This window comes from Gymnoscopelus braueri, assembly GCF_963280865.1.
Source record: "Gymnoscopelus braueri genome assembly, chromosome: 2".
Lineage (NCBI taxonomy): Eukaryota > Metazoa > Chordata > Actinopteri > Myctophiformes > Myctophidae > Gymnoscopelus > Gymnoscopelus braueri.
Genome location: NC_137604.1, coordinates 16900833 through 16923307, shown reverse-complemented (window position 1 = coordinate 16923307; position 22475 = coordinate 16900833). Strand labels below are relative to the sequence as shown.

At 39.1% G+C, this 22475-nt stretch overlaps 3 protein-coding genes across 3 annotated transcripts in view; 2 read left to right on the top strand and 1 right to left on the bottom strand.

The window, feature by feature from the left end:
• Positions 1–809, top strand: part of LOC308101467 (CD48 antigen-like) — a 5837-nt gene extending 5028 nt beyond the window's left edge. The window contains exon 6 of the mRNA XM_080450884.1: positions 758–809. Within this exon, the coding sequence (XP_080307010.1) occupies positions 758–783 (26 nt within the window). The 3' untranslated portion in view covers positions 784–809. The remainder of the gene's footprint in view (positions 1–757) is intronic.
• A 1254-nt stretch (positions 810–2063) lies between these two features.
• Positions 2064–11290, bottom strand: LOC308101098 (hepatic and glial cell adhesion molecule-like). The gene is made up of 5 exons (XM_080450430.1): positions 11257–11290; positions 9535–9861; positions 6122–6430; positions 5045–5125; positions 2064–3108 (listed from the first exon to the last, which is right to left on the bottom strand). Exons 1-5 carry the CDS (start codon positions 11282–11284, stop codon positions 3095–3097), a joined length of 759 nt encoding a protein of 252 aa, XP_080306556.1. The 5' UTR covers positions 11285–11290; the 3' UTR covers positions 2064–3094.
• Positions 11291–13321: 2031 nt separating this feature from the next.
• Positions 13322–22475, top strand: part of LOC308101727 (uncharacterized protein) — a 61983-nt gene continuing 52829 nt past the window's right edge. Inside the window, exon 1 of the transcript XR_013934546.1 lies at positions 13322–13372. The gene's annotated coding sequence lies outside the window, so the exon portion shown is untranslated. The remainder of the gene's footprint in view (positions 13373–22475) is intronic.

Below are 22475 nucleotides of genomic sequence, written 5' to 3'. Positions count from 1 at the left end.
TTTGCTCTTAGACCAGCTTTGGTCTTAACTACCAGCGCAGTGACGGCTATAGGCCTACTAATTAATTAGAGAGCACATTATTGGGATTAAGATGGGCCTTGGTAGGGTTCAAAAGGTGAGAACTCAAAATCCATCCACATTCAACAATTGAGGTAACATTTCTGAGAGACATGGCATTGAGGCTGATTTTGTTTTTAATGAACTGGGCCATATTATCCACGGGAGTGTCCATTGCAATCAGCCCATTTGCCATATGGTAGCCTACCACAAAAAACATACATTGTTTTTGAGCTCAAACAGCAGATGAACGATTTTTCAAGTCATTTATATACTATTATAATAAATAAAACAAAAGGTTGCCACTGCGTCTCCAAAGATGAATGGTGAGGAGAGAGTTGGGAGAAAGGGAGAGAAAAGGCAAAAGATGTAAGCTATTTTAGTAAGCAGCCTGCCTATACTTGGTTGCTGATAGAATTCTGTCGCTGTACTAGTTGCAAAATGTATTTGTGTGTAAACACAGATAAGAGAGATGAGCGTGCTACAATAGACTTTTTTATTTATTTCTGACACCAGGAGCGGAAGACAGGTATAGGAAGCAGCGAGGGATAATATAGGGAAAAGTTCTGGATGCTCAATACAAAAGGCGAAGCAACAAAATACTGAAGTACACACCGAACATATGACGCTTGACTCACACAAACACTCTTGTACACTTGTCCTGGGTCTTTCTTACATTCGTGTTGTCTTGTTCCATCAGGAAAGGAATTCACTAGAATCATCTGAAGTAAGAATTCGTTCCAGTCTCACCACAGTCTGTAACAAACTGCCACTGCGTCTTTTAACTAAGCTGACGGGGCTTGAGCTCCATTTGCCCCCGATGTCCAAGGGGTTTTATTTTTTGTAAATGTTAAATGTAAAGGCCTGCCCAACACCTGTGGCCCTTATCAAAAGAACATTTGATTAATATTAATTTTGCTATAAATAAAATGAGCTCATGTGGTCCACCTCTGTTGTGCTTTGCCGTTGTGACCACTGGAAGACAGGTGCTTTAGATGGTGAGTTCTGAGTTTCATTTGTGTGATTGATACTCCCTCCCCATCCGTAAAACTTTTCAAAGCTTTTGTTAGCTTTGTACAGAGTCAGGCTAAACGTTTCCCCTTATTTCCAAACAATGTGATAAATTAAGTTAACTGGCTCCTAGCTGTATTGTTGCACATTGATATCTAAGACAACATTTACTGTAGATTGTATTTCTTTTCAAAATTGTAATGTATAATGTATATTATTTCTGCTTTGTCTATTCAGTTTTAATTGTTTTAATTAAACTACTAAACTTGTACTTTTCTTTATTATCAATATTAGTTTATTCTGTTTCTACTTAAATGTATTTTATTTGTGACTTAATTAATAGTATTGCTCTACCTGTTCCCTTTTAATTTTGTATACATTTTGGCAAAATTGGCATCTATTGGCATCACCATGATCTATGAATAAACAAATAATCACACTATGAAGTCATTCAACAGCTCAATGATGACATCTACTGGACAGTGCTTCTCAACCAGAACAGGGTTCTCAGAAAACATTGACATGATTGACAGATGTGGAAGTCCTTGCCTGAGAATCTTAGGCTTGTTAAATCAACATGACCTTAAATCTCTTCTTAAACTAAAGGATTTTAATGATCAATTTGTATTACTCCTTTTGTTTTAATATTGTATTGCTTTACTGTTTTGTTTTTATGCTTTCATGTTTTATATTCATTTTATTTCCTTATCTTAATTGTCTTTTACAGTGTATTTCCTTTCATATCTTCTCTTAAACATTGTGTTGTAGTAGATGTACTATACTAGATTTGATTGAATGCTGAAGATCTGTACTGTAAAAGAACAAAACATTTCCCCCAACAAATCTCAAAATGAATGCAAACCTTTTCAATAAACATATTACACTGCCATAGTTGTGGCTTTTTGTGCAAGCTGATTATTTCTTATTACCCATTATTGCTGTAGGCATCTGCTGTGTAATGCAACAAATTATAATGTCCAGATGTTTACTTTGCATTTGATGCTTAATTTATTGCTCACAAATATACAAGTTGCATCCAGGTAGAACGTCACATTTATCCCACAGTTTACAGTCCTGTGTAGCCAGACGTACTCTGCCTACTGATACTATCAAGAACGGTCGCCCGCCAAACCTCGCCCGATCAAATCCGGCGGCCTCGAAGTGGCAAGCAGGTATTCCTAAACTTAACCTCTTTAAAACTATGCCTAAAGTTGAACCTTATTCCTAAACTTAACATCAGTAAAACGAATACAGGAACGGTCGCTGCAAAACACCCTCGCCCCGAGTCAGACGTCAGAGCGGTTGGACCCACGTATGTCTGGCCACCAAAGTCCACTCGCCCCAGTCAAATCCGGCGACCTCGGAATGGTCGGACCCACCAATTTCTGGCCACCAGAACCTACTTCTGAGGCTATCGGTGAGTCAGCTGAAGCGGACTTCGGCACGTTCGGCGGGGAGAGTTTTCCGGGCGAGCGTTCCGCACCGGCGGGGCAAGTGGTCCGCCGCTGGGGGCGAGAGTTCCACTCAAGCGGGGCGAGTGGTCCGCCGCTGGGGGCAAGCAGTCTGCTCATAACATGGGGGCGAGCGTGATTTGGGGCGAGCGTTTACCCAGCAAAACTATGCCTAACCCTTATTCTCTAATTTACCATTTTCCAAGAAGAAAATGGGGCCGACCATTCCGATTACAGATACGAATTATACCTTTGGTGACATCTAAATACAATATATTGGCACTAAAGCTGGGTGAAAATGTAAAAATCGAAAATGTATAAAATATGCATGCAATAGGCCTACACACACACACACACACACACACACACACACACACACACACACACACACACACCCACATGCACGCACACACACACACACACGCACGCACGCATGCACGCACGCACACACATATACACACAGGAATGTCTTCATGCTTCTGTCTTTCTGTAGACGTTGGATTCCTCTACAACCCTCTGATCAGCAGGAGAGGAATCCTCCTCCACCAACAACACTTCCACTGATGTTTACAGCCTCATGACTGTGTTCCTGAAACATGACAACACAGTTAACCAAAATAAGAATCACATTCATAATAATCATTAACAAATAATTATGTGAGATTAATCAATATGAAAAAGTGCAACCAATGAAAAATTGCTGTTTATTTTGAGTCTTGTTTACTTTAATATAAATATTTTCTTCATATTTGAGGGTTAACTCTTGGGCTGGCAATCTTAGAATAATACAATTCTTGCTACACATTGACGTATATACCATTCCTCATCCTTCCTGTATGGGCTAAAACTGCGTGGAAACAAATTAGGAAAAAATAACAGCATTTCAATTTCAAACTGACAGCAGTGTAGTTTCAAATTCCAGTTCAAATATTTTGGTTTTGGATTTTGGTTTTCAGTGTTGTTTTCAAGATTCTCTTTAACAGCCCCGATAACTGCAAATCATGCTTTTCATTCATATTTGGTAGATTGTGTTTTAACTATTTGGTCCAACCAAGGCATCGAATAATCGAATATCTATGTAGGCATATTCATAGGCTATAGATCTTTAGATAGAAACACAGTTGTTTCCTTCCAGCTGCTATCAGAAAGATTTGCCCTTTTTTCCTCATCATCCCATTGATTCACTGCTGAACACATTACTCAAGCCTATATCTGCTCTGAAATAAATGATGTGCTATATCTATGACTATGCTCAGATTCACTCGCTTAGTTTCCTTAAACTCAATTAACCACTTCATTCCACAAGCTAACAACAACGCATTGCGTTGTGACATGTTGTGAGCATGTAACTCAGGTATGTTTGCATATTTTTTATTGAATGTAGCCAATGTTTGCTGAATTGTTCACCCATTATGACATGCCCCAGAATAGGGAAGCTAGGGTTCATGTGGTTAAACTCTTTGGGAAGAGAAGCTGGCAGAGGAGATCCCTGACAAACTTTGGGATAATGTTCTTGACATCTCTTATCCACTCAAATAGGATGTAACAATAAAAATAAAGTAAATATTGAATCTTGATCGTGTACATAAATCATATTTGTGCAAAGCATGGATTGATTCAGTGCAAACATCGTCATCATGTCATTATAGCTTTGATATTACTTAATCACAAGAACCCTAAAATCCCTATTCTGGGAACATCATAATAGGCGAACATTTGGCGAAAATAGGTGAACATTCAGCGAAAGTAGACAAACATTCTGCAAAAATAAGCACACATTCAGCAAAAATAGCCAATGGCAGCTATATCTGCTATTTGACGAAAAAACATTTATATAGGGTTTAAGTGGTTAAGTGGAAATTTCCAGCACCTCCCTGTAGATAAGATAATTGTGTCAAACTGGAAATTATCAGGTTGATGAGGGGCCCTCTGAGGAACAATGTACAAGATGTGGGACCCTTTCTACGAATATACAGGAGGTGGACTCTCTGATTGATTGATCAGATATTTCAGTAATAACTAGCAGGTGAAAGATCAACCAAAATCTTTAATGTTGTTTAATGTAATGTTTAATGCTCTAGCACAGTGGTTCTCAAAAGTCTTTATTTCACAGACCCCCCAAACCCTAAAAAAAAAAAGAGTGTAGAAATGTAGACCCATAAGGGTCCATTTCTACACTCTCAGTGTTACAGACCAGTAAGAGTCCATTTGGAACCCCCTCAAGGAACCCTGAGGGTCCCTGGACCCCACTTTGAGAACCACTGCTCTAGCATATTATGTTATTAGTTATTTCAAATGTATTGTATTTTCTTAATTTCAAAATGATCACGATTGTATTATTTATTTTAATTGTCTGGCCTCTTTGTCTCTGGATTCTGCTTTTGATTAGACCAGTTGCAGCTTTGCTTTAACAATTATTGTATTGACCAAATGCCATTGTATTGTCTATCCCTTTAATTAGAAAATATCAATGAAGAGATTATGCGGGGAAGAAAAAGAATGAGTTATGATGACAGTAACCTCACCAGAGCCACAACATAACGAAAGGAGCACGAGCACTGCCATCACCTTGAATCCAATACCAACCAGGAGGATGAGATTATTACCTGCAGGAAATAACAGGATTTTTTCATTAAAAGTTGTAAATAGTTATATTTATAACTACGTCATACCTGTGTATCTTTATGCTCTTCAGGGGGTTAGCGATGTGACATGTATGCACAGATTGTTCTGGAGCAGAGCCACACCGAATACAATGCAAGAGAGAGAGAGAGAGGGGGGAAGGGGAGAGGGGGGGGGGGTATTGTAATCTTTCCAAAAAAAAAGAAAAAGCGTTCCAATGAAAAATAAGGGAGTTATTTAAAGAATAAGGGAGTTTTTTACTTCCTTATTTAAAAAATAAGGGAGTTTTTTTACTTCCTCTCCTCCACATTGCTCGGATCTCTTTTCTTTTCTTTTTTTTATAAATACATTTAACATTATACATATTTAATTGCCTAATTGTGCCTGGTCTCTTGTGCATCTTATGTTCATTACATCAATTTAATACATTCAAGCATTTCTTTTGAACGTTCCTGTTGTTCTGACATAAAATGGCAATGATGTATGATTCTTTACATTTGCACCACCTGGACAAACCCTGTATAATTTGATTTATTGCATTTTTCTCAATGTGATTGCAAGCATTGGGAGAATAGCAAGTATTTTGTATACCCATCGATTGTTGTTGTCATACCTCTGTTCCTAAGACAAGTCTTATCGATGTAGAGTTCAAAGACCATCAATGTGATGTCATAGTACTGAGTACTGACATCACAGAATGACCTACAAGTATGATAATAGGTACAGCACTATACTTTGGGGGTACAATTGGTAATCTTATAACAGGAAAATGTGGTTTGAGTGCAACTGGTACAAAGGGTACTAATTATTAAACAAAACATTAATTACATTCCATTACTGACTTTTAAAATGGCAATGCCGTATAACTGAAGCAAACAATTCCAATTCCATTTACAATTACTGCATTGTTGTCAATGCAATTGAGAGGATTGGGAGAAAAGCAGAAAGTATTTAGTACCCATCCACTGTTGTTGTCATACCTCTGTTCCTCAGACAAATCTCATCAATGTGGAGTTCAGAGACCATTTCATCCACAGGGTTCTCCACCTTACAGCTGTAGTTGTAGTCTCCATCCTGGTCCTTTACCTCCAGAAGCAGAGAGAGGTCGGTGGAGAGGTCAGGGCTGCTGGTCTGGTTGAGTCTCTCCTCTCCTCTGTACCAGGACAGGGTCACGTCTCTCCCGTTCTCCACAGAGCACTCCACTGTCAGTGATTGACAGCTGTCATCCACTGAAGTTGTATTGAATTTGATGTGCGGAGTGGAAACAGAGCCTATAGAGAGAGATGTGTCTATTCTGTAAAAATGAGTAACTTCAAAGAAGTCAGAGTCCATTTACTGAATACATCAAGTCATGCTGAACTTTAGTAAAACCTTGGCTTCTTGAACTCCCTGACCAGGACTTAAGTTAAAGTATTGTATCTCGTTCACAAACCATTTACCAATAGAGAAATTGTATATCTCCTCGGAACCGAAACCAGCGAAAGCAGCCGATCTACAAGCTCAGAAACACGTTGCTATCTGAAAGGTTTTGAGATTGTAGATCGGCTATTTTCAGAATGAAGTATGTCATACATTGCAAAAACATACCCTCTCAAATAAGCATTTCAGGTTATCTTTAACAATTGCACGTGCATTAATTGACACAATCATGTTGTGTGCAATGCAACTTAAATGAAGTCTGCATCAAGTGAGGCTTGAACTGGCAACTGTAAGGTTTTAAAGCACGCGCTCAAGCGAGAAGCCATTGGACCAACAGACAGAAACTGTGAAAAAAGAGATCACACAGATGATACAGTTTCACACAAATAGCTGAAAAATTTAAGTGTTTAAGTGTTTTTCAAACTGCTCAAAATTGCGGACAATCTAAGGGTGGAGCTTACTGGTCAACGTGATAGATGTGTTCCTCATGAGTCAAGGCACATGTGTAAGCAGGTTTAATGGCTGTCGGCCAAACGAGGCATGACTTTTGCCTGTTTAAAGTTTGCATTTAAAAAAAATTGCTATAGCGCCCCCGTTTGACCAATTGGAATAAGATTGGTTTCAGTGATATTTGGAATGACCCTCTACATTACCGCAAAGTTTCAAAGAAATGTGAGTCTGCATGTATGTGTTAGGGGCAGATGAATAATTGTCATAAAACTGCAATATTCATTGGCTCATTAAAGCTTCATTTTTTCACTTAGAATAAATCCACCCCCAACGTTTTGTCGGCATAGGTCCAAATTTCATGTGTAAAACGTTTCGTGCGGATTACTCAAAAATCCCAGGAGGAGATAGGTTTGAACTGTTTTTCATATAATTCAAAATGGTGGGAGATCTAAAGGTCAAAAGTCAGAGCGTGAAAGTTGTTCAACATGAGGAGACGCATATGTCTATCAAAGTTTCATGGCTGTAGGTTAAACAGGGCATGAGTTGTACCTGTTCAAAGTTGGCATTTTCAATTGAGTGCTATAGCGCCACCTTTTGTGGCCATTTCTTGATAGTTTTTCATGACCATCTATCATATGGCCAAGTTTCGTAAAAAGCGTATGCACGGTTCAGCCAAAACTGCCAAAAACGGTGGAAGAAACGGAATAATGCGAATATTAAAACAGGGCCAGGAGCCATGCTGGCAGCCTGGCCCCGTAATAAGTATCAGGACTCCATATTCATGCTCCATATGCCAATATTCAGTCATATTGGCAGCATCTTTTTTGTTTGTGTTTGTTTATGTTCTCAAAGTGAGATTTTGAGACTTTCTTCACTGCAAAGATAGAGAAGGAAGGGAGAAATAAAGGCTATTCCACACTCTACACTTAAGATGATTGAAGATAATTTGGATTTACATAATGTCCAGATACTAGCTATACAGTCAACACTGGCACTGTTTTAGCCTGTTTTATGTCATGGCATAAACTACGGTGTATAAATGCTATATGGTCAATGTCTGAAAATTGTAAATGTTCTTTATACAGTAGCCTATGCATAAGTAAGTGTATGTTTAAAAAGGGTGGTAATGCACACATTTAGGTTTATTCAGCTATACTCCAATTTCATGTGTCTAATTTGTCTATATTATGTGATTTATCCTAAGACCTGATGTCACCTGGCTACCACAGGCACTTTGCCTGACATGATATGTTTAAAACTTTTTCAATCAAACAAAAAGCCTTCAACGGGATAATTGTCACAACAACCATTCCACATAAATGTATTTTTTTTCAACTTGTCCTAACGCTATTCTAGTTGTGAGTGTGTGCACCCGACACTCACATCAAAATGATGCAGGCATTATATTTATTATGTATTTTAAAGTTAATAGGCCTATCCACCTGTTTCTGCGGGTAGTTTCCTGATGTGTGGGAAACTTCCTGCGGGGGGACCGGAAGTAGAAAGTAGCGGCTCAGTGTGTTTACATTTGCCAGCAGAACGTAGCTCGTTCGCAGCTGGCGGTGCATGGGGAGAGAGTCAGCGCACTGAAGTCAAGGCACACTACAGACTACTGTGTTGTTGACAGACAACGGATGCACGCTTATTATGAGAAACAACACAAATAAAACATGGCAAGATGAGGGTAAAGGAAACATTCAGTCTAAATGTCCAGTAATTCGCACGCGAAAAGGAAACATTAATGTCCAGTTTGCTAATCCACAACTACTGTGCCAGATAATCACCAAGAGAGTTAAAAAAGAAAAAACGTTTCAGTCATTCAGTCCGACTTCACTGTAGCCTATAGTAGCCTTTTCATAAATTATATTTGTATTAGGCTGTCCTAAGAGTTTATAATATTTAGAGAAATGTAAGGTTTCAAATACAAAAGTATTGGTAGTAGTTGCTGGACATTTAGACTGAATGTTTCATTTATCCTCATCTTGCGCTAATGCACGCAACTGTTTTGCCAGGTTTTATTTGTGTTGTTTCTCATAAGCGTGCATCCGTTGTCCGTCAACAACACAGTAGTCTGTGCCTTGACTTCAGTGCGCTGACTCTCTCCCCCTCCGCCCCCTTGCGCTTCAACTACATGCAAAAGGCCCGTTCGCAGTACAGCTACGTTCTGCTGGCAAATGTAAACACACTGAGCCGCTACTTCCTGCTTTCGGTCCGTCCGCAGGATGTTTCCCACACAGGAATTTTGCTCCAGTAAATTCCCGCGGAAACAGGTGGATATACTGTTTTTGAAAACATCATTCCAAAATAACTTCGGCGATACTAGGCTAGGACTATGCAGCATTCGTTTTGGAGCGGTAAATCTGTGTTTTTGAATCTGAATTCTGACAATCAATTCCAACAGACAACTGACCTACCTGAGGTGTCGCCAAAAAGACACCTGAAATGAACACAGTGGGACTTAAATGTGCTCATATATACAAAGACCTTGATCTTACAGAAGTATTAGGTATCTATATTTACTCACTGTAGACAGTAAGGTGGAAACGGTGAGATGAGATTTTGATGGCAACGATCTGTGCCTGGTAAAATCCAGTGTCATTGATGTGGAGGTCAGTGATGGTGAGAGATCCAGTTTGACTGTTCAGCTGCAGTCGGTCTCTAAATCGCTCAACATAGTCCGTTGCCACCGTGCCAGTGTTCAGGTTGGCGATTCGTGTGTCCATGCCGACTGCTCCAAAGGTCCAAAGTGCCTGGATGTGCCTCTGGACAGTAATTCCAGTCTCTAATGTGATGGTTGTTCCCTCTCTTCTACTCAACACCACTGTGTCTGCCCACACACAGCTTAGCAGAGCTGGGAGAATTGGAATTGGTTGGAATTAGTTACATTTATTTCCCACAAAAATGAATATTGTTGAAGAGCACAAGATGTTTTTTAACTGTCTTGAAGAATTAAGTTTCTAGTCAGGTCATCGCTAGATCACTGACATAATGGATATTAAAGCTATCATCTAAAGATGCCACTGTTTATTTTGGCAGTTTGACAAGTATTTTTCACAGATAGTAAAATGGAATTAGGACAGAAAATGGGCAAGGAGAGGAGAGGAGAGGAGAGGAGAGGAGAGGAGAGGAGAGGAGAGGAGAGGAGAGGAGGCTCTTGCTTGAAATGTTGATTACTTTAGTATTTGTTTCAATTAGAAATGAGTTTGGAACAAGAACATATTCTCAAAACCAACATCCCCTGTAATAATAAATAACTTAAATGTATGCACTGCATATGGAAATAATGCCTTAACCGAGAGCTGACTTGGACCTCATTTACTTGTCATTTGCACAGGAAGTTGGGGCTCAGAGTGTGAAAGAGGAAATCACCTTGATTTTGGCTAACACTGTGGCACTGTTGTCAACAAGTTCAATGTTTGTACCAGAATCTTAGGACTTCCATGGATCATTAAAATGCATATTTCCTCTGAAAAATAACTACAGTAGGCTATATAACATAATATATTCATTCTATGAATAGCTTTCATACTGTGTAATTAATCTGGACGATTGATTCAAAAGAAAAAAGAATAACACCTCAAACTCTTTTATTTATAGCTGTGGCTTTGCTATAAATGCCTCATACTGCTTTTCTTCCCCTAATTTCATGAAAGATCTATCATTTAACCAGTAGTGGACAAAGTACTCAACCCCAGTACTTGACTAAGTGAAAGTTGCTCTGTCAAATTTGTACTTGAGTTAAAGTAGTGGAGTGCATTCTTTTTTTTTTAAAGTAGATATTACATATACTTATTGAAAAGTACATATTACAAAGTACATTTTCTTTTTAATATCAATACAATGCTGTATTGACATTTTTATTTTACAGACATTTAAAAAAGCAGTTACAAGCTCACAATGCGTCACATCGCAATGTGAGCTTGTAGATCAGCTATTTTCACAATATTTAAAATAGGGCTTAAGTGGTTAATTCATCCCTTCCTGTAGTGGAGTCAAAAGTACAATATTTGTCTTTGAAATGTAGTGTAGTGAAAAGTCATATAAAAATACAAATACTCAAGTAATGTACAGATAGGCCTACTCAACACTCAGTAGGCTACTCAAGAACTCAGGACTTCGTTACTGTCCACCCCTGCTTTTAATAGCCTACTGCTGTCAATGCATTGCTTCTAAAGTAGCTATATGCCTCAATCAAGTGATCATCAAATCACATATTATCAAATAAATACGTTTTTCTTCAGCTCACCTGCTGTGAAATAAATGATACGTCTCATTCTTGTGGAGTGATGTGTCATTTCCCTGTTGTGAAACTGTGCTCTGAAACCCACCGTTTCTCACTCGCCCCCCACCCACTCTCTCTTTGCCTATTAGTTAAGTTACTTCTTAAAGAACCACATCGTTACAGCCACTGTACTGTCATATTGTTATCACAAATGTTACACATTATAAGAAAAAAAACGAATGATATGCTGCCTGATACTCTTAGTAGTTAGTTAGTTAGTTAGTTTGTTTGTTCATTCGTTCGTCCATTCGTTAATTTAGGCCATAACTATAATTGTTCACAGAGGTTTCATTTTTATTTAACTGTTCTGTGTGTCTGATGATATACAGATACAAACATACAGACTGCCTACAGAGTGAAGTGAGCTAACAAGTGGTGAGCTGCGATTGTCATAGCGGTGTCCGCTGAGTAGTGATATGTATAGCTAAAAATGCCCATACATCACCAATGCTGTTGTACTAAGGAGAGCTTTAGGCTACATCTTAAAAGGTCAATTGGAAAATGTCTTCAGCTTATACTGTAGTGGGCAAATTGGCTTCCTAAATTCTTTTACACTGGGCTAGTGATAAGTATAATTGTACAATGACTACAGATCACTATTAATGTGCTAAGATGCTATCACAAGCTTTGTGAGGTAATGCTACTGAGCTGTGATAGGCGTAGCAGCGTCAGCTGAATGCTAAAATGTCAACTAAAATACTTTTGATCTCCAAAGTGGAGATTCATGCTGTCACCAGCACATAATTAAAATAATAGATATTAGACAAACAACAACCATCAGTGTTCTCCTTTGTTTAGTTTAGCATCAGTGTGGGTACACAGGCCTGAGGTGACTGACTATTTCAACTAAAGCACAATGCATACTCTTTCCAATGACCAAACTTTTCTTCAGAAAGGGAGGTGATATAAAAACAAATTGAGTCATTTCGAGCTTTTGAGCTTCTGGCGGCCTGGGTAGGCCTCCCACCCAAGAAGAGTGGTTCACATTCCACTGATGTCATCTCTCTCAGCCCATGCATGATGTTATCAGGAAGGGTTTGGCTAATCATTTTCCTCAAGTGTCACTGTCAACAGCAACAAAAACAACGTCCGAGAGCTCCACATCCATCCATCCATCCATCATCTTCTTTCTATTGACCAATCCCACTGTTTTTATCTGTGTGTCTGCTATCCATCGTTCTTCTATCATACTACACATATGTTTTCCATTGTATTTATTGATGTAATTGACCTTGAGTAAAGAACAATTGATTCAACGATGACAGGCAGATCTTCTTGACTTTAGATGAGTTTATTGCAGTGCAGAAGCAATCCATGGATCATTGGCGAGGCTAGCTAAAGAGGCACTTACATTTGACACTTACATTGATACATTTATGCACCTCCCACCAATAATCCATCATTGTTAGTTCTGTAAATCAGAGATAATACTTATCATATTCAAATGTTCATCCCCCTATCACTCTGTGTACTCGTGTACTTTATTTGAGGCTCCCCTTGACACCTGTTGCATATCAAAATATTTGATCAGACTGACCTACTTCTGAGACACCACAGAACATTCTATCAGATATATTTAGCTGTGCCACAAGTCAAACAATGACTCAGATAAAACACTCAGAGAAATCACCTTTGTTATTGAAACACTTGAATCTGTAAGAATATTACATCTGATCACAAATCACTCTCCCCCCAACAACATTTTAAAGGCAAAAGCTAATTCATAATTGTTGGTATTCTTTTTTCTGCCACTTTACTTTCCTTTGTTCTGTCATAAGTCTATGTATCAGTCGCTAATTTGTTTTTACATTTGTTTCTATATGTTGTTTTGTGTGTTCATAGTCTTTGAGGCTCCAGGGGTAGGGTTCAGAATACATATCTGGATATTATCCAACCTGATTAAACATATAGCTACAACAACAGACTCACTTCCTCTCTCTGTTCCTTTTTTCAGTCTTGTTATTGTGCGTGCGAGCAAAGGCTGCTATTTCTTAAGCCACTCCTCCACCATAAGCCCGCTTGTTTTCTTGTCTTCACTCCGAATGTAATCAGCTGTGTTCTGTTCCATATGGAGCTTGAGGTAAGACTACATTTAACAGTCTTTGCAGAGTGTGGCTTTCTTATTCATTTGTCATGCAAAAATGAAAACAATGCATGCTTTATTTTGAGGTTATGATAATGATAATAATGTGCATAAAATGTACAGACAGAAAACAAGCAACATTTATTTTATGTAGTAGGCCTATCCTGCATATGGGTTATGAGTGGACAATGTTGCATGTCCCAAGAGTGACTTTAGCAACTAAAGTTTAGTTGCTTGGTTTAATTCATATTCACTTGTATGTTCATGATTGATGGTTGATGATTGAGGATTTTACTGAAATCAGGAGCATTGTGCCTGATTATTTATCTGAGTTCTGTGCAAGAAGTCAAATGCAAGAGACTGCATCTTGAAATATATGATACAGATTCATATGGGCCTAATTCTGTACTTAATGAGAAATGTTTTGTTCACTGGAATAGGCTACTTTTTAAAGTAGGCTACAGATATTGTTTACTGCAGTCCAGGACAGAACCTGCTGTCATTGCATAACTGACAGCTGTTGCATAACTTGAAGTTGCATATATTGTGTAATAGCCCAAGGCGGGGTTACTGCCCTACTGCATGCAAAGTTGTTTCACTTTGATAACCCGATTGCAGCCATGCAGCATCATGGGAACTGTAGTTCCTACCGCTACACACACACACACACACACACACACACACACACACACACACACACACACACACACACACACACACACACACACACACACACACACACACACACACACACACACACACACACACACACACACACACGTGTGCCTACTCATGTTGACCAAAACATTGTGGCCATTTGGTAAATCTGGGCATCTCGGTAGAGTGGGCACTTGGTAAATCCGAGCACCAAAAGTGGGCACCTAAGTCTGGGCACCAAAAAAGATTTGGGCCAGTGCACCGGGCATACTGGGCACCAAAACAGAGTGGGCACCTGAGAAGCCTGGACATCAAAACAGAGTGGCCACTGGGCACCGGGAATACTTTATGTGAAGTCTTAAACTTTAAGCTTATTTTATTATGCACCTTGAGTTGTGTATTCGTAGCCTTGGCTCTTCACGTGGGTTCACCAAATGTTCACCAAGAACACATGTATGTGATCAGGATGGTCACTGCCAGGATTGTACATTTTCTTTGGAACCAAAGTGTCTCCAAGATATATATATGTTTTTTAAATGAGTCTACTCTAAGTCATATCTGTGCCTTATTGAATATTCCAAAGCCTACTGTTTAAGCTACTATTTATTTAAAGACAAGACACTGTCACCGTAAACATATTATTTTAATTCATGTTGAGGACTGCATTTGCATAAGATCAGGAAGACTGGAAGAGATAAATGTCCATAGTCTAAAATGCATAAGATTTATTATAATTTCACTCCATACCACATCAGCCAATGATAATACATGAGGAATACTGTTACATACAGCAGATGGCAGTACAGGAACATAATTAGATCCTCATAGTATTTTGTACTCAGCACTAGCCTGGTAAAGCCCCTCCCTTACAGGCATAACAATAAAGATCGCCACCCACAAACACGCCAAGAATATATCTAGATCTAACCTACTAACCTGATAGCTCAAACAGGCTGAATCATTTTCATCATTATGTAGTGTATGATTGTATCAAACACTACATAATTACTAATTATGGTCCAAAGAAAAATCCCCGGCCTTCCTTTGGATGGGCAATATCATGTAATTATTGAATATATGCCTTTGCTTTGTAAGTTATCTAAGCACTTCCTCCGCCCACTTCAATTCAAACTTCCTTAAGCCCCATTTCCATTGACAAGGCACCACACCACAAGACACTTGTGCCGCCGTTTCCATTACAAGGACCTGGGCTTAGTGGTGTCAAAGGGTTCCGAAATGGGTGCCTATTTTGTCACCACTCCAGAGTAGGTCTGAGCTATGCAAACAGGGCCAAAGCAGAGACGTGTAAAGCTTGTGACTACTGATTGGTCGCTTGTGTCTGTCAACACAACAACTTACAGATTTTAGTTTGCAAGTCACACACACACACACACGCACACGCACACGCACACACACACACACACACGCACACACACACGCACACGCACACGCACACGCACACACACACACACACACACACACACACACACACACACACACACAGTTATATATGCCTGCTATGCCTGTTTGTTTTTATATTTGTATTTTTGTAGCCTATCTGTGATCTGTGAGGATGTGTTTAGTTGCTGTCTGATGTTAGACATACAGGTCGATTCCTCAGAGCTAGTTTGGCTATCGAGTTATTATTTGGCCATGTTCACCCTGACGTTAATCGTCGATATTGTTGTAAAGGCCCGATGAAGACCTGTGTGGCGTCTAAACGCCGTCCACCACTTCTTTAAAAATGTATTCCTCCTTACCTGCTCAATGCTTTTGTACCCTACTGGCTAACCTGCCAGAGAGGAGTCCACACCGGGTGGATGTCCCGCCCAACACTCCACACTGACAGGTGCCACCCCAGGCGTAGGAGTACCTGCAGTGACACATATCACCCTCCTCGCTCGGCTTCCTTTTTCCCAAACACGGACAATTGTATTCATACAGATGTTCGACAAAGTCGGATGCACCATGGGGTGGATCTACTTTACCACTGCACCACCAGAGCACCTGACAATCATTGACATAAAAACTGCAGTTTATCATGTTGTCTGATATCCATGATGACTGACAACTCAAGTCCACTAATAATACATTATACACGTTTGTTGCATGCACATTTTAAATGGTTGTGTCTTTAATAGCAGAAATGCTCTACTGAGGTAATAGCGCAGTGGTAAAGTAGCTGCCCACCACAGCGCTGCATCTGGCTTTTTGAGCGTCTATACAAACACAATTGGCCCGTGTTCGGCGGAGGGAAGCCGGGTGGGGAGGGTGATATTTGTCACTACATAGGCCTACTTGTACGGGCTGGGGCGGCACCTGTCAGCAGGGAGTGTTGGGCAGGAGGAGTGGAACGAACGCTCTACGTCCACCCGGTGGGGACTCCTCACTGGCAGGTGAGCCAGTAGGCTACTGGCTCACGTCCGATATTGGCTTTTTTGCCAATATCCGATTTACCCAACTCTTAATCAACCGATACTGATATATGCAGGCTTTCTTTCACCAAAACTAATGTCAGTAAGAACCATCACATATCTAATAAAATAAAATATAAATATAAATATAATATCCAATAAATAATCAATCTTATATAATATATAATTAATAAAAACCAATACGGATATTTTCCGATATTGTATTTTTATGTTAATATCGTGCGATAATATCGGCGGGGGGGGGGGGGGGGGGGGGGGGCGATAATATCAGACATCTCGAGATACAACAGCAGTTACAACACACAGAATCAATTGGCATAACGACTAAATTGGGGAGAAAAAGGGGTAAAAAGAAACAAGAAAAAATAAATGCATGAGACACAGAGTGAGTAGTTGACAGAAATGGTGCCATCTTATGATGAGGATTAGTGAGGACAATTGAAGATTGAGTTGAAATTTGGTGCTCCTTTAATGTGGATACTTATAATAACAACTGTAGGACTGGTCAATATATTGAATATTGACTGGACAATATATTCATACATCATACAGTAAAAGAAAATCAGGTTTTGTGAGAATTCTGCCCTGGTAAACTCGCCCACGTTCGGTATATATAAATAAAAGGATACTTATATCATCAGTATACATTTAATGTCATATCAATAATAGAGGCTTCCAGAATCCAGCGCATTGCAAGTATAGCTGCTTTTGAATGTTAGACATTTATAATGTGCATTTATAGGTCATTTGTGCATTTGTAGGTCAATATTATACCAAGTACATGTCAATACAGTATGTACAAGTAGGGCTGTCACGATAATGAAATTTTACTTGAATTGTCACTCAAATAATTGTGATTAGCAATTTAATTGAGTTTCTGTCGTTGAACATTGGAACATTAATAGAAATAAAATTCTGTTTGGCTTTTAGGCTTTGTTCGTATACAAAAGGTGCACAAGGCAGATATGACAAATAACTTACATAGATTTAATAACTTTATACTCACATCGAGACGCGTTTTGAGCTTGTAGATCGGCTATTTCCAATATTTTTGAAAATCCAACATGGAAATGATTATGCCGATTATGCAAAGAATTATTGTGATTATCTCAAATAATTGCTATTAGGCGATTATGTTATAATTGTTACAGGTACAGGCCTACAGTAGCTCTAAGCCTTCATCAGCGTAATGGCCGTCATTATGCACTGATTACACACACACACACACACACACACACACACACACACACACACACACACACACACACACACACACACACAAGAAACACAGGACAGACAGTGCACAATGTACAAAAACTTGTACGAAGTTCAGGTTACTTTTTTTACATGAGACATTTTTACAGAATTGGGGCTGTTTGCCTTCAAGAATATATTCCCAAACGTTGTTTTCTGATGTTTTGTTATTATTCACATTATTATTGCCATTTACATGTTGATGTAAAATTGTGGACAAAAATAAACAACTGGTTACTTCCTCAAATGTACACAAAGAAAGTGAGTTGTTAGGCTATATATACAGTATCAAATATAATCAATTTTAGGATTTTCTAGCAGTAAAATAAAACAATATGCTTAGCTACAGTTGTACTTAAATTTCGACCTGGGAGGTCAAAAAGGAAAATACATTTCTAAATGTGTTTCAAATACTTACATTTCACACGATATTTCAGACCAGTCCATCTGTAATTTATGACATACAAAGGGTTGAGATTACTTTACTTTTTGAGCTGGTGTGTCTGTATCGTGTTCAAATGACATAAACATAGTAAATATTGTACAGAGAGAGAGAGAGAGAGAGAGAGAGAGAGAGAGAGAGTGAGAGTGAGAGGGAGAGGGGTGGTGGGAAGAACTGTAAGGTTTATTACACCCAATTCACACCAACAGTGTCAAGGTCAAAGTAGTAGGAGGTTTTCTCGGTTTCAACGCCACGCGTCGATCATCCCAACGCTATTGAAAAGCTTGGAGATGCTCGTCTACATAGACTTTGCATTGAAACTCAGTCAAAACGTGGCACTGTTGGTGTGAATTGGGTGTTAGGGTTCCTGAGGTAGGTGACGTATACTGCATTGAGCTGTTGAGAAACCCTCAGTCATCAGGAAGTGCTGCTCTCTCACGAAAAATAGTTCTGCTCATTTAGATTCCCGAAGGGCTGCGTGGGAACGGTACCTTAGAATTCTCAAATGGTCAGTGGGGACAGATAGACCTGATACACACCTCCTCTATATATGCAAGGCACCGATAACTGCAGTGACAGATCTTTCATAGAGTCCATTTCAGACCGCTTTGAATTCTTATAGTTAAATTATTGTTTTCTTGTCTGTGTAAAATCATTTGTAAGCCAAAACAAAAAACAAACAAAGAAAAACAATTGAATCCCTACTGATAATTATATACAATATCAGTAGAGTTTTAGACAGTGAACAGTGGGCAATGCATTGTCACAAGTGTTGTTTCATATATCTTGTACTCAGTAAAGGCAATGCCTACAGTGATTTAGCTTTACTGAATTTATCATGAAGATGTCAAGTTCAAGCACTAGACATTAGAGCTAGCCAGCCAGCCAGCCATAGTGGGGGTTATGGGTGGCATTGAGAGAAAGAGAGAGAGTGAGAGAGAGAGAGAGAGAGAGAGAGAGAGAGAGAGAGAGAGAGAGAGAGAGAGAGAGAGAGAGAGAGGTAGATGGAGATAGAAATCACGGGACAGGCATCTGGGACATACAAAGAGAGACAGACAGAGACAGAGAGATAACAAGATACCTTGAAAAGACTTCAAGGTTTATTTTGTGGCTCCGGAAGGAAGTTGTGCCCTCAGTCATCAGATTAAATGGGAAAGATGATTCACTAACATTCAATGCAACTATCGAATCCACTTTATTTATAGAGCACATTTAAAACTAGAAATGTGCTGGCCTGGCCTGGTCTCTACCAGGCCAGATACAGTAGTAGAAGTAACTTTTAGCCAATCAGTATGAAATGTGGAAAACAACATGACAGTCCAGATGTTGTAGGGAGGTAGGTTTGTTTACAGAGGTTTGTTTACAGAGTAATAACGGTCATTAAGCTACTATATAGACAAGGTTATCATACCAATATTTAAACTAGAGACATTTACTAAGACAAAAATAACAATATTTTATCGTCACCTTGGGTGGTACCAAAATCTGGATTGGCCCCTCTATACGTAGGGAATCGGATATACTGGTTACTATGAGATGTAAATGAAGGTGAGCTGTTTGTTTTTGCACTGCTTACATGCGTTCTAGTTCTCTTGAATGGAAAAAGCTCAGACTACAGTGATTCTATTTATTTGGGACTAGGAAAATCAACCATCAAGCTACAGTGTTGTGGAAATAGAAAGAGAATATGAAAATACATTTTGGGGTGTAATAATAGATAATAAACTATGCTAGAAATCACATATGAATAATGTAAAAAAAAAAATGTCTAAAACGATTGCAATACAACTAAATATATCCTACGTCAGAAATCACTGTACAGTATATACAGTACTGTATTGTTCATATACATACATTTCATATTGTGTGGAGATATAGGGAACACATACATAATGAATACAAACCCTATTATTATATTACAGAGGAGAGCCATAATAATAATAATAAATTACTATATATTATAATATATTTGTTTTTGTTTATTATGACTCGCCAAACTTTTATGATTCAGTAGCTAAAAAACTAACAGTTTTATTGGCCTACAAAGCACAACATAATTTGCTTCCATACTGCATTCAGAACTTGTTCGAAACAAAAGAGAACCAGTATGAACTGAGGGGAACACTACACAACAAACATTAAAAAGAGATGTACATCAGTTAAAGCAATAGAAATATGGAATAGTTGTGATAATGACAAAAATATGCAGCTCAACCTATAAATTCAAGATAGTAAATATGAAATGTTGTCATAATCCCTATGAATTTGTGGCAGAGAGCAGGTCTTGTTAAGTTAAGGGATCTTTATATAGGCATCATATTTTGTAGCTTCAGCGAACTGTATGAAAAGTTAAAAAAAAAAGACATTAATTCATATTTCCCCCGCAGCTTCCTTGTGTCCTGACGGCTGCTCCCTACGGCAACCCAGCCTAGCTGTGCTGTGCGATTTTTTTGTTGTTGTTTGGTTATTATGACAGGTAGAAGTTCTATCTGCTTCCCCTCAAGTGTTTAATAATAGTCAGACTTAGAAAAAAAAAGAAGGTGTGGAGTGCTCGGAAGCCTAAAAAAGTGTAATGAAGGTGCTCTTTGATTTGGGACTCAAAACGTGCAACAAAGGAAAAAAACATGGCACTCATCTGGTGAAAAAGTAAAAAAGCTTTTATTCAGATGGCTATTTCATCATTGAAATTAAAACACTGACACAGATACAACCGAGGCGTAGTGGCCCCAGGGTCTTCTTCAGGGTGTGGTTTAATAAGTCTTTAAAAAGGCTGTGGGGAAGTGTGTGTGTGTGTGTGTGTGTGTGTGTGTGTGTGTGTGTGTGTGTGTGTGTGTGTGTGTGTGTGTGTGTGTGTGTGTGTGTGTGTGTGTGTGTGTGTGTGTGTGTGTGTGTGTGTGTGTGTGTGTGAGACAGACAGACAGACAGACAGACAGACAGACAGACAGACAGAGAGCTGTATTGGGTCATACAGTAGAAAATGAAGAGGTGCAACAGTAGTTTCACTACTATCTCTTGACTGATAACTAAAGCAAAGCATTTAAATATTTCTCACACCTCCTTCTGTTTATAAAACTAGCAGTTAAACTCTAGGAAGCTGCGGGAGAAATAGTTTGTATGACAGACGTTGCAAACCCCTCCCCCCATACCTGGAGGCCCCTCAATGTGTGACTCAAATTTGGAGCAGATTGGATGCTGCATTCATGATTTGTGGCATTTTTGCTAAATGGGCAAAATTACTATATATTTTGATCCAGACTGTAGTATTTCTCATTTTTGTCTTCCTCTTCTGGTTATTTTATTTTGCACTTGCACTACTTTTTCCATTTCCTCCTTTTGTGTGTTTGTGACACAAAAGTTTGTCTCCCCCCCCCCCCCCCACACACACACACACAAAAAATACAACTTTGTCTTAGCCTAACATTATTTTTTTTCCTTTTTTAGACGTTTAAACTATGTTTTTAATATCAGACTACTGTACATGACTAATCTAAAATTAAGGAAGGTTTCAACATGAGTAGGCTTTATTCACACAATGTGGACAGTACAGAATGCGAACAGATTGCTGTTGCAAATAAATCAGAGAGTAAATATATTAAAATAAACAAAATACATGAAATTAGGGGTCATAGCATCACATTTCTTCTAATGGAACAAACAATAAAACTAGAAAAAGTGCTCCTCGGAGCACAGGTCTCCGCCAGGTCACGTACGTTATTCTGGCCTCCTGGTGGCGCTATAATAGGCCAATGTGAAAAGGGTGCCAACCGTGCCATTTATTCTTGCATTGACACTGCATTCATGATTTGAGGCATTTTGTTCCAAAAATGTGTTTTGCTAAATTAGACCTGCTGGTGGCGCTATAACAGGCCAATGTGAGAAGGGTGGCATTTCTTCCTCGGCCTAGTGGGAATGTGCGTGTGAAATTTCACGGAAATCCCAAGCTGTGTGTATACTTTGAGGCTTTTTGTTCAAAACGGACCAATCCTGCAAACTTTGGAAGCCAACCTTAGGCAATGAGGATGGAATATGGGAAATCGGACAGATCTGTGTTGATCACATGACTATAGTGATACTGTGTACCGATTTGCATGACGTTTGGATAACATTTGTAGGAGTAATATAAAAAAATTGGTTTTGCACAAATCGGCCTCCTGGTGGCGTTATAACAGGCTCATGTGAAATATTTGGGGCAGAGGTTCTGAATTGGCATCCAGGGAGTGTGTGTGCACAGTTTCGGAGCGACCGGGCCAACGGTGCCGGAGATTAGCTGGTGACAGACGGACACACACACGGACACACACACGGACGGACG

What these genes read in the sequence shown, in the direction of transcription:
- LOC308101098 (XM_080450430.1), bottom strand. Translation starts at nt 11,284, where the DNA reads ATGAGACGTATCATTTATTTCACAGCAG. An exon ending in TTTCCACCTTACTGTCTACA is followed by an intron (nt 6,431 to 9,534) that starts GTGAGTAAATAT and finishes TTTACAGAATAG; the next exon opens with ACACATCTCTCTCTATAGGC. An exon ending in GATTTGTCTGAGGAACAGAG is followed by an intron (nt 5,126 to 6,121) that starts GTATGACAACAA and finishes TATTTCCTGCAG; the next exon opens with GTAATAATCTCATCCTCCTG.